We start from the raw sequence: 16,029 nt of genomic DNA on the forward strand, positions 1-16,029 counted from the left end.
AAAATTTTTGAGGCGAAATACCCAAAAAGAAGTTTGTAAAAAATGAGTCCGCCTCAACAATATAGAACTTATCTACAACCTTATGGATTTGTCATCATTTTTATGGTTTCTAGCAATTTTGTTTGTCTATGGAATAGCCACTTAATGATGTTGATTTTTTAAAACATTTTTGATAGGCCTGCTGTGTTATGTCATTCAGAGCAGTTTTCGTAGTTTCCCTGCATATTTTTTGATAGAAATAACGCGTTATAAGCGGGAGAAATTGATGGCAAACTGACAGAAAAAAAGTAGCCGAAAATCTAGCCGATAATAACATGGAAAAATTGAACGGGATTGAGGACAGTCAACTTGAAGATTTAGCGCGCAAGGTGATGGCAGGTTCTCGTGTCTGTGAAATTTTCATTTTGCTTATTTTTAGGACAGTGCGAACTTGAAAAATACATCAAAAGAACGGCAAAATTACGAATATTAAACAAGAGAGAAAACGGTGCAAATATAATGTTAATAAGCCTGTAACAGCCAACATTCAGCAAACAGATCAATCAAAACCTAGTGAGAAAGACCAACAAAGATTGACTCCAAAAACACCTGACAAGCCCAAAACAATTATGATTCTAATAACACAAGCCAAAAGCTCATTGGCGCCAAACATACGGAAAAAAAGTCTATTATTTCAAAGAAAAAAATCGTATGTGAACTCCCAAATCCTTCAAAACATCCGATCAATGTGGGATTCAACCGATTTCCATTCTGCTTAAACAGTGTGTAATTTCATACAAATACGATGGTCATAAAGTCTTAATTCCATGTATACGTCAACACAATATCAACTTGTGAGTTTGAGGGGGCCCGAAATACTAGGAGCCTCCCGTAGAAGGTCGAGATTACCCCCGCCAAAATGGCTCTAACGATCCGGGTGTCACTTACACGCCTTTCCATTATGCAAGGGCAGAATTATCGGCAATTTATGGATATCTATGACTCCTCTCATGGACGAAATAAATACTCAATGGCTACGCCATTGGCCGATGGTTTTGCTCTAGGATTTCGCTGCGGTTAGAGCACTATTGTGCTCGCATAATTAACATATAACAATTAACTAATTCTCGTATATTGACATGCAAAAAAAACTTCAGATTTACCAACTAAGCACGCTAAAAGGCATTGAACATTCCGGTTTATTGCGACAGATGTAATTGAAAAAATGGGCTTCGAAGACGCAATTTTCCATTCCAAATTTAACTTAAAATAAACAAGGACTTAAGGCCGTTTTACAGTCGGCAATTTTTATTGCCCGCAACTTTCTTGCACGCAATATTTCGTTCTACGCTTGCGCATTTTATCAGTTTTCGAGTTGCCGGCAACTTTTATTGCCATTCCAAACCAAAAATTTGTTGCAGCTAGCCGCAATTTCAGTGACTTTTCTGGTTTTTTTCATGCTGCCAACTGTTCGTTCATAGTAATATAAATCACCAGCACTGGCATACTTGCTTATTTTCGTTTTTCATCGAAAGAAACTACAACTTATGTTAATCACAATAATTTCCTTGGCAATATAATTGTAACCTCAAACGAAAACAGAACAAACAAACAAACTTTGGATTTTTTTACGTATAGAGAATAGTTGGTACGCTTGATGGATTTGTCTAAATGTGAAGTTTAACATTGCACACTGTAAAGCGGAGTACTAAAAATATAGCTGCAAGAAAGTTGCGGGCAATAAAATTGCCGACTGTAAAACGCCCTTTAGGAATTTGTGCCATCGAAGAAAGATGGATCGTCTACCTCAAATATATCTCAACTTTTGCAAAACTAGATACAAATCAGGAAAATCTCGACTGCACAACAGAATGTTAACAACTAAGTTTCAATTCCTTTGAACAAACGGAAAACGTACTTTTCACCCGCCGTTTGGATAAAGTTCCATAGCGCAAAGTGCAGGGCGAAAAGCAAAAGAATCTCGCCAGTCTTGAAAGCATTACAGCGAAATTTGGCATAACGGATGTTAAAAGTGCAGCCTGGATATATCGCTACACCCGCTGAATACTAAACGATGAAAGTAGATTTGGAAAAGACGGAAATAAAAGAGGCCTTTGTCACATGTGGCTTGAAGGTTTTAAAGTTATGGCTTTTTGGTTTGTTTCGCCTGAAACTTTCATAGGTAGGCAATATTGACTTTCTTGCTTACTTAATTGGTGTTGAAAAATTTCAATTTTTCATTCCACATACGGATTCCGCTGAAGGCTCGGATTCATTCAGCAAATATAATAAAATTGAGGACTTTTATTGCGCTTTCCTTGCCCCAGCAAAGCGGAAAATTCATTACAGTGTTACGAAGTGTGAACACGTACTTGAGAACGTACTTTAGAACTCATTTTGTCACCTGGCCCGAAATTTTTTTATTTCAACAGTTTGATCGTTTTGGCCATAACGTACCGCCCTATTGGCATGCCGATCAGTTGCTAACTTTTAACTCATTTTAAACCAAATACTGTAGAAAATTGGTTAAACTATATAACTCCAGCCAAAGAGTGAGTCAAGCGCCATCGTTTGTGGGTAGTTTTTCGAGTCAAAAGTTTACAACTACAGAATCTGCTTCAGTGGTTTTTATTACAGGGCGATGTTTCCTAATTACGGACACAACGAGAAACATGGGGCACATCGTTATTTCTTAACGATGGCTGAATCTCTGATTTGTGCCTTTGAAGTTCACAGCGTATGTTTACTGGGCACCAAAATCGTAAAAATCTTCCAGCGAGTTGCATTTTTAGTTTATGTTTCTAGTTCCTGCTACGTCTTCATTTGTAAAAGAAATGGTGTGTTTAAGAGTGTTCAAACTCATGACCGAGTGAAAACGGAAAAGAAATTATCGCATTTAGGATCCGGACCACGCGTCTGAAGAATATTTTAAGCTCACGAGGAGTGAACAGGATCTTGAGATTCTACTGCTGCTGCTTCTAAAAGCGTTTGATGTCGGTTATTTGTGATAGCCGCCTTAAGCCTTAAGGTTTTTTTACTTTTGGCGTTTAGCGTTATGCAAGGGCTCATTAGGTTCGTTTTCTGAGGTAAACAACGGACTGAAAGTCTCAGAAGCTTGAAAAATGTGCTTTGAAGCAACCGAATTTGACCTCAGAAGAGACACAGAAAGTAAGGCAGAATTCGAGGCATTTTGAGAGAATTGATATTTTTTTAAAAAATAGACCGAAATTGAGTAAATGAAGCTTAATTTATTGTTTCCGACTAAAGAAGCTTTTCAACATGCATTTGTTAAGTGTCTGGGCTCATAATAAGGAAGAAAGCGTCGGTTAAATATAGTAAGCGCACAAAAACCGCTTAAAACAAAACTAAAATGTCGATTATTCCGGATCTAGCGCTTTTTTCAATATACTCTTTACATTTCTCGCATCCTTAAGATCAATTTGAGGAAGAATTGGAAGAATTTTGAGACAATTAACAATTTTTCAAAAAATATGCACCTCTTCCCCTTCGGAAATTTTCGGTCAAAAGTTGAATTTTCATATGCGTGTCTATTCAGCTCAATGGATTGTTTGCGACTTAAAAAGCTTCCAATATGAATTTGTAAAATGTCTGGGCTCATAATAAGGAAGAAATCGTCGGTGAAAGATCGTAAGCGCACAAAAACTGCTTGAAACAAGCCTAAAATAGATTATTTTAGTTTTTCAATGAGCTCGTTACATTTCTTGCATTCTTAAGATCAATTTGAGGTAGAGATTGAAGAATGTTGAGACAATTGACAATTTAAAAAAAATCTGCACCTATTCCCCTTCGAAAATTTTCGGTCAAAAGTTGAATTTTCATATGCGTGTTTCTTGAGCTCAATGACTTGTTTTCGACTGAAAAAGTTCCCCAATATGCATTTGTAAAGTGTTTTGGCCCATAATATGGAAGCAATCGTTCGTTAGAGCTTAGAAAGCACAAAAAGCAGTTGAATTGAGCCACAAAGATGGATTATTTAGGAGCTGAAGCATCTAGCGCATTTTCCATTAAGCTCGTTTCGTTTCTCGCTTCACTGGAATGGATGTAGGCATAATTCCAAGAATTTGAGAAAGAAACAGAAAAGAGTTAATGCTTGAAAAATGTGCTGCAAAATTAGGCTACGGTCAGTTTGATTGTATCGAATCAAGAAGGGCTTCAAGAAAAAATCGTCGTAAACTTGGAAAAAGTGGTTGGTGGCCTGTGAACCTTACAGAACATTTCTCAAGGAAAACTCTCTGTCTCGAAATAACATTTAAAAAACCCCTGAACGCATAACCAGTCCATCGTAAAAATGAATTGAATAAATAGTCACCTTGTTTCCATAAGGGCGACTTATATTTCTGTCACATCCCAATATAGGCCATAAGCAAATATTTGCCGTCTACCAAGAAGCTATTGTTGTCATTTTCTCTCGCCATTCATCGTCTCAAAATCTAGACGTGGGCAGAGAGAGGAGTGAAAAGCAAAATAAACAACCTCAAAGCTTTCCGGTAAGAAATTTACCCCTCTTGAGCGAATCGATGCCGTTTGCTTAAGATATAAGTCAAGCTGGAACGAATGGAAAAAATGGTATGTGCTGTTTTGTAACATGTCGGATAAGGTTAAAAATATCAGCGGCTGTAGGTAATTTAGCCATCAGTTCTCTGCCTGGAGCATTCAAAGTTTACATGCTGGGTGAAATTAACGGGGTCGTATATCACACTAGACGTATAAGTTGTATTTATCCTTCCCTCGTACAATGATAAACGTTTCAAGATTAATTACCATCACGTCGCTTCAGTGCCGAAATAATGCGATGGCAGGGGTAAGAAATATTCACTACAGTGGATGTTTCACCCTGCAGTTTCAGCTAGATTAACCTGAATTCTAGCTGGATCTTATTATCATGCTACTGCAAACCTCAATGCGGTTAGATCTCAGGATGTTGAACTAATTATCACTATTCCCATAGGTGTTTAGAGAATAATATTCAAGGTGCGCTAACTAATTGCCTCGATTTCAGTTGTTGCTACATCGTTTTATCGCCCGTATACTCAGACAGCGCTAATCTGGAAAGTTGCTGGATTATCAACGACAACACTTTATGTGTTTGCTTTATTTGGCAAAGTTGCCAGACTATGAGAAAACATTGTCTGTAACAAGTTGATCTTTCAAGTTGCGAAAAAAATTGTGCCATCCTCTGCTAGTTCATCTTGACGGTTTGAAACAACTCCAAATATCTACGATGGTTTTTCTGTGGAATTAAATGGATCTTTGGACGAGCCACAGGAAATTCGAGTCTAGAATCTTGGAGATAGATCGGAAAATGTAAGCCAAGACACATTGCATCGAAAATGCGTCGCAAATGCTCATTTCGACGCGGGAAATTGCCACTAAAACGTTCTGATCGCGTCTTGGAAACGGCATTTCGCCCGGTTATGTCACACAGTTTTCCGGCCGACATAAGCGCTGTCCTTACAAAAGAATCTAAGTGAAAAGATAATGAAGACGACGGCTTAATAGCGCCATAAAGTTACCCGTTGGTTTATGGGGGTGTTGTTTAATAAATCACGTTTTGGGAAGTGGCGATGTAGATTGGGGGCGAAACTTTGCAAACGCACTTCTTAACTTTTTAACAACTTGTAAAACGTTAAACTCGCTTACGTTGTGTCTTTGGAGGCAATATTTCCCAGAAACCGAAACAGCACGTTTGCGTCTTCACTGTGATTATTAAGCACTTGGCGGGGTTGACATTTTTTATGAATTGATCAATAAAACCAATCTATCTATGCTCCAGCTTAAAGGAAGTAAAATAGTCAAAATAAAAAAACATTTTCAATTGACTATAATCATAAAGCGATCCAGAACTTGAATGTTTTCGAATTCAGCACACAATCGAACGGTTGCAATAAATAAACTATGAAACGGCTGGCGCTGTCCTGTATTAATCAATTCTTGATTGGCACATCGATTCGAGAAAACTGTGCCAGGTAGGTGTGCGTTAAATTATTTAAATATTGAGGCCGTTGACTGGAAAAGTTGGCGTGTTTGATGTGGAATATTCAATGGCGGACTCCATGTGTATTATTACCGGACAAATTGGAATTTTCCTAACTAGGTTGGAAGCATAAAACAGACCTTTCCGCATGTAATTTATGTGTGTGGTTCACGTCCTTTTTACAAATAATTGAGGCCGAGATTTATTTTCGGCGAGTCATTCAATGCAGCACGAGATTGACATAAAGAGGAGGAGAACAGCAAATATGATAAGCAAGATGGATTATGGCCATTATGCAAAGAAAAACAAACTTCTCCGGGGAGGGTCGCGAGGTACATATGTATAAGGAATGATCCCAAAACACAGCGAACCAGTGTAAGCGGGGTATTTTTTATTGTTTTCAGAAATCTTTTGTGCCTATAATCAGAAATTCCCTCTCATCCTGGCCGACTTTGGAATAACAAAATTTTCACGCTTTTTTCTCAATTATCATTTATTTGTGGTACATCGGCTTAAGAACTTTCAGGTTTTTATCCCATTTCCAGCTCCCGAAATGCAATTAATCATACCGAATTATTCGTCTTGATTTCTGGTTTGTGCAGGCTTAATTTGCAATGTATTCACCACGCATTTGCTTCTTCTGTTGTTGGTATTATTTTTCCCGTTGCATGTTTGTGTGCGGTCCTGCCGGAATCGAAAACATGCGAACATTAATAATGGGCGTTTGCGTTCGTGAACTAAACTGGAATAAGAAAACCGGCAAATAAAGAATTCATAATAGTTTCTTGAACGTGAGTTATTGCGGGAAGCGAGCAACGAAAATCCCGCTATTTTCCCTAATATGCATTCGGTTGAGGAAAATTAGGTAAAGCGGATTTATAATGATTGCTTGAGGGCCATGAAGGAGCCAGACTAAATCGTTTCATATGTTCTAAAAAACTACCTGCATTTTTTGTACCTGTATTTGTGTAGTCTGCAATGCACTTAAAGCCAATTGTTTTCAATTGGAAGTTGTTTAAGTTACTGTGAATACATAAGTGAACCGAATTCAGTCGAAGTCACCTAAGTTTCACCTAAAGTTGTAAAGCAAAGAAGAGTTCGAATTACTTTGGCAAATAAACTTGCCTTCTAAAGTTCAGGCTTAACAGGATTGTAAAGATAATATCCGAGTATTAATCTAATTGCTATTTTATAGCGAAACGCGATAGAATGCACCTGTAATAGGAAACTTAATTAAAAAGGGCTTTTTTGTTTTGTGAATAGTCGCAGCTATTATTCGCACAAAAGCTTGTAGAATAGATGAATAGCTTAAAGACTAGCGAATTTGAGGAGCGATAGACATGTTGACGAAGACCTTTACATTTACATTATTTTGTCTAATTGCTCTCAAAAACAAGTTTTAGAATGCAAATTGCAACATTTTGACTTGAGGAAATGTAGGTTCATATTTAATCAAAATAAGTTAACCGTGTACTACAAAGAAACTATTCTTAACCATAAAGTAATCCTTTAATGCCCCTCCCATATTAATTCGACATAATTATATCGGCCTTATATTAATAGTTGATGCTTAATGGAAACTGGGTTAGCCGAAGGCAGTTGAGCTTAATAACAGTAATTTTATGGTTAAAAATTCATTAGCCACAATGCCTGCATATACCTATGTGGACACACGTTGCTTTGCTGCATGTGGAAATAGGTCGGTTATTGCCTCTAAAAATGTATTCTTAACAGAAATAATTGCTTAACTTTCCTCCAACTCGTAAAACATTCAATATGTTGAAAATAACCCGCCCTGAGTCCTGATTGCCTTAGCTGCAGAATCCAGCAATAGAGGAGAAACTCGCATATGAGATAATTCCAGTGTCATTCGCCCTTACATGTCTGCGACTTTTCTGATATCCACTTTGTAAGGCTGCACTATATTAAATGCCAAACAATTTAATACTGCAAAGCCTGCATTATGCTGGCTAAGGAAACGAGATACCTACTCGCTTTCGTTGGGCGAAATTAATCCATCATTCAGCTTATAAGCGAAATACTAGAACAAAATTAAATTCGCTCCAATTTTCTCAAACTTCAGACGGCAACGGTTAAGTCGCCAAGCTGGTAAAGCTTTTCCTTTTGACTCGTTCACAGTGACATGTTATTTCGAAATAATACGCGAACGCTCACAATGCTTTACAAGAAACGATTGACCGTATAAAGGAAACTTATTTCAACTTTTGGGGGATTGCAATTGATTTCGGCTTCTGCAAATGTCACCTGCAAAAGGACACTTTAGAAAACCCCGGCAAAGTGGAAATGAAATGACTAATCAATCACTCGAACAAATCCACTGTGCAACTTGAAATTTTTATTGCAGAGAAAACATTGAACTAATATAATCAGTTCTGACTTTTCCACAGTCAACTATCTAATTATCAGCTAGCAAAGGTCACGAGGGCCTTATTTTATCATCCACAGACAGTGAATTCCGCCCTAAATCCCACTTTATTGTTCTTTCATTACGGTTCTATTATGTCCCCGAAGTAGCGCTGTTTTAGCTCGGATCAAATATTGCTCGTTTTTTTTTAATTTCCGTCTTGATCAAGCTGCAAGTTTGTTTCACTTAATAAGTTGCCATTAATGTTTTAGACTGTGGTTTTTTAAATAAGCTTTCAGACCACGCTAACCAAGATATGTTTCTAATTTTCCTTTTTCTTGTTCTAGGTAAGCTTCGAATCGAGCCCCGGAGACCAATTTTGTGTAAGTAAAATATAATGCGCCTCTATTATTCCGGCAACCGTAAATTACGGCAAAAACTCCAGAATTCAACGCAAGCTCCACTCGAAAAGGGAACTTTGGTTAAGAGAAAATTGGTTTTCTTTAATACAAGCACATCCGTAAGGAAGGTGTGCTCAGTTGAAATAAAAGTGCGAGAATATTTCATTTGTGGCTTGTGGCTTGGCAACGTGCTTTTTGGCCCACTTGGCTTTAAACCATATAATTTCGCTGTACATTCCCGAAACCCGCTAACAACTTATGAGTGCTGGGCATCAATAAAATTTACATAAACTCCACTAGCCTGATATTCTCGTTCCATGGCACTCCTATTGGTTTTCGACACGTAAGCCTGGTTGTGCTGAAAAAGCGCTTGGTAATTTACCTTTAGGGGGCCAGTGCATATACAAGGCAAAGTATTGCATTTAATATGCATATATATGAAATGTGTATTAAATATATAGTGCACATTGCACTTATTAAGTATTTTGGTCTATAATGAGGAAGATGTCGGAAAATGAACCGAAAGTTTCGATTAGTTCGGATCTGAAGCTTCTGGCATGTTTTCAATGAGTTCGTTGCATTTCTTGCTTCGTTGAGATGAAAATGAGGTGAATGAAATGCAATATGAAATTTTCGGTCAAAGGCAAAATTTCACTTGTCTTTGAGAGCGTGTCTTTTGAGCTCAGTTGATTGTCTTTGGGTCTATAATAAGGAACGCATCGTCGGAGAAAAATCGTAATCGCTCAAAAACAACTTAAAATAGCCAAAAAATGAGCTTGTTAAATTTATGGCTTCCTCGACATAAAGGTCGGGCAGAAGTGGAACAAATTTGAGAAAATTCGGATTTTCAAAAAAATCGACCTCTACTCGAAGAACGAAAACCCAATCGAAGCTTCCTCAAGAAGCCCAAGAAAAGAACTTATAAAACACTAACAAAGAAGGAAACGGTAATGAAGAGTTCCCGCTAGTGTTGATCACAAAAATCGATAAAAAAGCAGACTCGCAAATATTTAATAGTTTTTCTACAAGCAAAGAAGAAACACAAAATTAAAAGTAGCAAAAAATCTATACGAAGTACAGAAAAAACGACGCTCTAAACTATAAACATCTAAACATTAGGCAGACAAAACATCAAACAGAATTCAATAAATAATGCAAGAAATGAACGCACCAAAAACAAGAACGAGAAAGTTGACTATTTCCTTTTTCGTTTCGTCGAATCTTTAATAAGAATAGCAACTGAAGAAATTATAAAACGTGTTTCTTTCAACTTCTCAGTCAAATCGACTTATAGTTCACAATCAAGGGAACGAAGATGAGAATATTCCCGCCAGTACCGAAGAATAAAAATCCACAGGAAAGTACAAAATAAAATATTTAAACTTTTTTAGTGCGCTTTATTCTATGCAAAGGTAGCGGATACCCAAGACAATTTTCAAATTTTCGGTCAAAATTCAAAATTTCACATGCGCGTTTTTTGATCTCAAAGGATTATTTCCGACCTAGGAAGCTCCTAAATGTGCATAAAGAAAATTATTTTACATACGGGATTTTTGAGCTTGATGGATTATTTCCGTCCTACGAAGCTCCCCAATGTGCATATTAAAATTGTTTGGATTCATAATAAGGAAGAAACCGTCGGTTAAAGGTCCAAAATGCTCAAAAACCGATCAAAAATATGGACCATTTCAGATGTAAACGTTCTGGGGTACTTTTCAATCAGCTCATTGAGTTTTTCGCTTCCTCGATATATTAATAAGGATAGAAGTCGGAAAGTTTTGCAAAAAATATATTTTTGAAAAAATCGACCTCTACTTACGAAATTCTTCATCAAAAGTCAAAGTTTCACAGGAGACCGATCTAAGAAGCTCCTCTATAATAAAGAGGAAATCGTTCATTGAAGATAGGAAACGCTCTAAAGCAGGTTAAAATGTCGATGATTACGGAGCTAAAGCTTCTAGCTTGGTTTTCCGTGAATTCATTACATTTCTGGCTGCGTTCAAATGAAAATGAGTTAGAATTCAAAGGATTTTGAAAGAATTGCTGAATATTTTTTGCTTGATAAATAGAAACAGTATTTTTCTTGAGTTGATCAATTAATCCGTTTTCGAGATTTTCGTACTCTAAAATATTTGCAAAAACTTCTAGCGGTGATATTTTTTGCACAAACAAAATTGTTTGAACGGTTTCTGACCCTGAGGAATTGGTTTGAAATGGTGATTTATAATAAAGAAATGAGACGCATGCAACATTTGCAGGAATTTGCGGGGGACTGGAAAATTTGGTGTTCGAGGTCTGGCACGTGCGGTTCGACCTAAAAATACGATCGAGGAGGAATACTTTTTAAAATCCATATATCACAGGAATTTGGCATAGCAAAAAATACAGTTCGTCAACAATCAACACTTATCATGCGGCATTTTACCAATTCATCATTACGCACAATGGCAAAAACCATCTGAATGCATTGAAACACATTTTGTCCATTTTAATGGAAGATATCGGTCTGATATCGTCGTGCTGCTTTAGTGCTCATTTAATTATTTTCCATAGAAGTGTCCTGAGTTAACGCCTTTGCATTTTGTCTTGGAGAGCAACTCTGATGCCACTCCAATGAATTCCCAGGAAGAATACTGACGTAGGATTCTACGCAACAAGACGTGCAAAAGAATAGAGGGCGGATGGCAGACGTTTTTTAATTCGGGCTTATTATTTATATTTATATTAAAGTATCATCCAATTTCAAAAGACATGGAGTTTAAGATCATGTGCTTTCGATAAAAATTCGACTCAAATAAATGTAGCACTTTTTGAGCAACTTTGAAACCTATTCGCGTTTCCATCATTAATATTATTAAAGCTTAGCTCTGCTTTGTTTCCCCGACGTTAAAACTATAAATCACGGAAATTTGTAAACTTTATTGTGCCACTCCAAGCCCCAGCCACAGTACTCTAAATTCGATTCTAAAATGCACAAAACTCTATTTACGACAGTTTGAAATGCCACAAAGTTCTTTTATTAGTCAGTAGTTTGCCTGACGTGAAGACAATGGAATTTTGGTGCAAAATTTACTGAAAACTTAGAACGCTTGCTGCGCAATGCCGTTTTTCGATTTTGGCTGTTTTATTGGCTTTGTCAGCATTTATAATAACTGTTTGGACTGCTGGATTCAGAACATGTCATGTAAGAAAAAAACGTTTACATTGCAAACGCGCTTGAATCACAATTTACTAAATCTCCGAATTGAGTAAGTGGACTCCATCAAATTTGATCTCGACTCGATTACGAAAAAGCGTATTTATGTTTTAAGATGTTTTTTTTAACTATTTCTCCAATGAATAGCTACTATTGATTTGAGAATAAAATTTAAATTGGTGTCCCAATCCCATTAAATCTGTCCACACTTTATACGAAACCACTTAAATTAGCTCTATCGATTCGCGCAAATCTAATTTCACCATTTTGAATGAATAATTATCTTAACATTAACATTAATTACGTTCGTGAAACTCAAAATACGGAAACTTTAATTGGTGAAAATAATAAACCTTTATAGCCTGTTCGAGTGAATATAATTTCACGAAATGTCGTTGTTAAGTCCGCAAAACCCGATTTATGTCAGTTTTGGAAACTTGGAAATCCTGCCGCCATGTTAATCTTGTTAATTTCCAAACTTTCTATAATGTACTTTATTTCCTATTGATTAGTTTGATTGGGACTTCGCATATGCGAGTAAACACTGCAATTATTTCTGTCTTAGTGATTGTTTGGTTTCTTTAGTTGAATCCCAATTAGTTTAGACTAGTTAGCTTGTTATTTATCTTTTTAATCATGTTGGCTTTTGAAAAGTTAACCACTGAAAACAAACAAAAATTAATGTAAAAATTCACTGCTACTAGACGGTGTTCACTTCATTAAACACCTCATTTTATTCTGCGTAGTTTTGCAAAACCCACTAGAAATTCGCGTAATGATAAATTTGTTTCAATTTCGCCTGCTTAACTAGTTAGATATTTTTTCATTAAATCAAATAACTGCTGCTAGTTTAATGGGGATTTTTGCATTTATGAATGCATAAAGAATGCCTTTCCCCGTACTGGCTAAAGAATTGGGATTTTCAGGGTTTGCTTAATGACATTAGCTTGTTTTAATTCAGTTCGTATTTTCCACTTTGGGGAAAATTGCCCCGAATTAGGGCCCCTTTTTATCTGTTTGTATTATTAATTGCCTGAGATAAGCCCGAATTAAAGTACGGGATTGAAGTTAAAAGAATCCCTTCGTCAGTGGCCGACTGAAAAATCTTTTATTATTTACATGAAGTTGGCATTCGTTAACGGTGACAAAGTGGAAGAGTTAATTCCAGGTTTTTTGAAAAATCCCTCCATAAAGATAAAACTCCATGTGATAATTTTAGCTGGAAACTTTATTTACTACAGACCGTTAATATATGGCGAAACGTCCCAGTTTTGGGGTTGTTATCAAGCTGTAAATATTTTATTCCCTCTCTAATAAACCGTTAAAGTCAAGTAAAGGGTTGTTTTTATTGTTTTTCGGCGCTGCTCTCGTCGAATGTATACTGTTTAGTGCCGGCCAAATGGCATGTTAAATTCCCTCGAGAAGAGATCAACGTTAGCGCCTAAACATCCCTTCAGATTGAACACATTTAAACAGCACGCAGCAGCAATTCGTATTCCGACCTAATATATTTTTTGGTTCACCTTGATAAACCCATTTGTTACCCGGGAAATTATGCCTGGGAAGGCCTTAAATGCAATACCGCAAAACCCATTTTTCTCGTTCTTAAAGTAATAAATATCTTATTCAAACGTTATCTCTGGTCGAAGGCCAAGATTTATTATGGATGTCGGAGAGATCATGTGGTTTTTAGTCAGATAAAACTATCAAGGGACGGCGGAAAATGATTTTTCCTTTCGTTCTTATACCGAATACATCAGTTAGTTTTAGTCGGTTTTAAATGCAGACTATTTACGGCCCCAATTGTCCCATTTCTTTCTGTGTGTGGCGAAGAAATCATTCTAAAGCAAACTGCTTGTATCACGCCGGATTGCACCGCAATAAATCGCGACTTTTCATTCCGGGATATCGCTTTCTTAAATTATTTACAGCCTTGGATAGAACTGGCGAGAATTAATGTTCCTGCATCGCATTCAAGGCTATTTGCAGCATCGTTTGTCCCCAGATAGATACGGGATTTCCTGCTCTAGTTGAGTGACAGTTCCATTTTAATTTCGAATTGCTTAGGCTGGTTGCTTTGGGAAGCTATGATAAATTTCTTTCAATTTTCCTGAAAAATTCCTGCTCCAACAGGAGCGTATTTGTCCAGTACGATGGGCTCCGCATGTAAATCGGAAAAATAGGGGTAATTTTATTTAAAATAACGCTCAGCAGGTCAGGAAAATTAATTTTCTCTAACGGAATGGATTAGCTGTAATCTAAGGATTAAGCTGGCGGCTCCCGATTAATCGTTCGGCTTGTAGAAGCGATATTTTTCATTATTTGGTAGAGCTCTCTAGAATTTGAATTAAGTGCCGTTATCCTTTTCCGTTCTTTATTATGAGTGCCATTAATCACTAGCAAGTGCGATTTTGTGAAATAATAACCGATTTTTCCAGCGCCTCTTACAGCCAACAACTACTAGCCGAAGAAGACAGTGTTTTGCGCATGTTTTTCTGTTTGAACGTGATTTAATTCTAATCCTTAATCCTCTCAATTATTAACTCGATATTCCTTAGTTTGCTTTGTCATGTCCACGAAAATGCCGAAATCTACCTATAGGAAACCAAGAAAGTGGAGCTCAGGGACGTTTATAGTATAACGAGCCAGCGTCTCGGTGCTCCTTTGCTGTTAAATTGTTTGTTAAGTCTGATAATGTCCACAGAATTATAAATCACAGCTTTAGTTGAAGACTACACCGTAGAATGGGAAATTTAGTTGTTCCGGCTGAGACGTAGGTATTACCAGGGGTGCTTTGACTGCAACTTTCACACCAATTTTAGCCAAAGAGTCACCGAAGATTGTTTAGAACAAATTTACAAAAAATGCCTTTTTTCCGTCGAACTCGGACTAAAAGGAGAGCTCATGGATGCCTATATCTTCCCCCAGAGAGCAACAAATTTTCTTCTAAAAAATCCTCAATTTTATGCACTAAAACACTCGATGGATTCCGCATCAAAGACTTAAAAAATATGCGTCAACTTGCATCGACCGATAAAATCCCGCTTGATCAGGCTTTAGATGCCCAAATATCTGCGATAGCGTTGGCCTAGTTCAGCACCGAGTTTTAATAAAGCCTTTTATCACTTTTCTCGAAAATTTGAAGGAAAGCTGGAAATTAATAAGTGAACCCGACGAAGACGTGAAGACGTTGTCTCTTTGATAAGTGTCAATCACACGACACTTTTTATTGGGTTTTTTCGCCTCAATGGATTGATGTCGACCCCAAGAAAGCTCCCCAACATATACAGGGCGTCCCATTAGTATGAAATGGTTAGAGATAAGCAAAAAAATAAAAATACTCTTGGCTAATTTTGCAATACTTATGTACACATTTGTTTTAAAATATACAGGGTGTCTCATAAAAGGTCTCCCGATTTAGACTTTTTAACTTCCTTTGGCTTACAGCGAACGAAACGGGCTTTCGTTTTCTTGCTTTGAAATGCTCAAGTGGATTTTCTACAAATTATCAAACTTCAGACATTTCTATTGCCTAAAACAGCTTAATTAGCTCGTTACATTCCTTCCTTCTTTGAGATGAAAATGATGTGGAATTCGAAGTATTTTGAAATAAATTAATTTTTTTGAAAAATCCAGCTTCTACCCCCTATTAAACTTTCGGTCAAAATTAAAAATTTAATATGTGTGTTTTTTGGGCTCAATGAATTATTTTCGACCCAAGAAGCTCCAAATGCGTATATTTAGTTTGTTTGGGTCTATAATAAGGAATACATAGCCGGTCGGAACGAAAACGCTCCAAAAGTGCTTAAAATGAGCCAAAAAAACGATTATTTCCAATTTAAACCATCTAGAATGTTTCTCAATAAACTCATTGGATTTTTTTAGATGTTTTTTGAGCACAATGGAATGCTTCGGAGCTAAAAAGCTTCACAATTCCTATACTTAAATTATTTGATTATAATCAAGACAATATCTCCTGCCAAAGTCCTAACCGTTTAAAAACCGCTTGAAATGCTCCAAAATTATGTATATAACAGCATAAACCCATCCACATTTTACCCTAAGTAAGATTTGTAACTCGTGCAAAAATCAG

The 16,029-nt window shown here is 36.8% G+C and overlaps 1 protein-coding gene across 10 annotated transcripts in view; it reads left to right on the forward strand.

The window, feature by feature from the left end:
* LOC109546218 (fat-like cadherin-related tumor suppressor homolog) overlaps positions 1–16,029 on the forward strand; it is a 174,985-nt gene that overhangs the window by 102,331 nt on the left and 56,625 nt on the right. For 8 of the 10 annotated variants that reach the window (XM_048668445.1, XM_048668444.1, XM_048668443.1 and 5 more), the window contains one exon: positions 8,687–8,722. The exons of the other annotated variants lie outside the window; for them this stretch is intronic. In XM_048668445.1, the coding sequence (XP_048524402.1) occupies positions 8,687–8,722 (36 nt within the window). The remainder of the gene's footprint in view (positions 1–8,686; positions 8,723–16,029) is intronic. 10 annotated transcript variants of the gene reach the window in all.

The sequence above is a fragment of the Dendroctonus ponderosae genome, unplaced genomic scaffold (assembly GCF_020466585.1).
Source record: "Dendroctonus ponderosae isolate FM_Combo_2020 unplaced genomic scaffold, Dpon_F_20191213v2 Dpon_F_20191213_7, whole genome shotgun sequence".
Classification (NCBI taxonomy): Eukaryota; Metazoa; Arthropoda; class Insecta; order Coleoptera; family Curculionidae; genus Dendroctonus; species Dendroctonus ponderosae.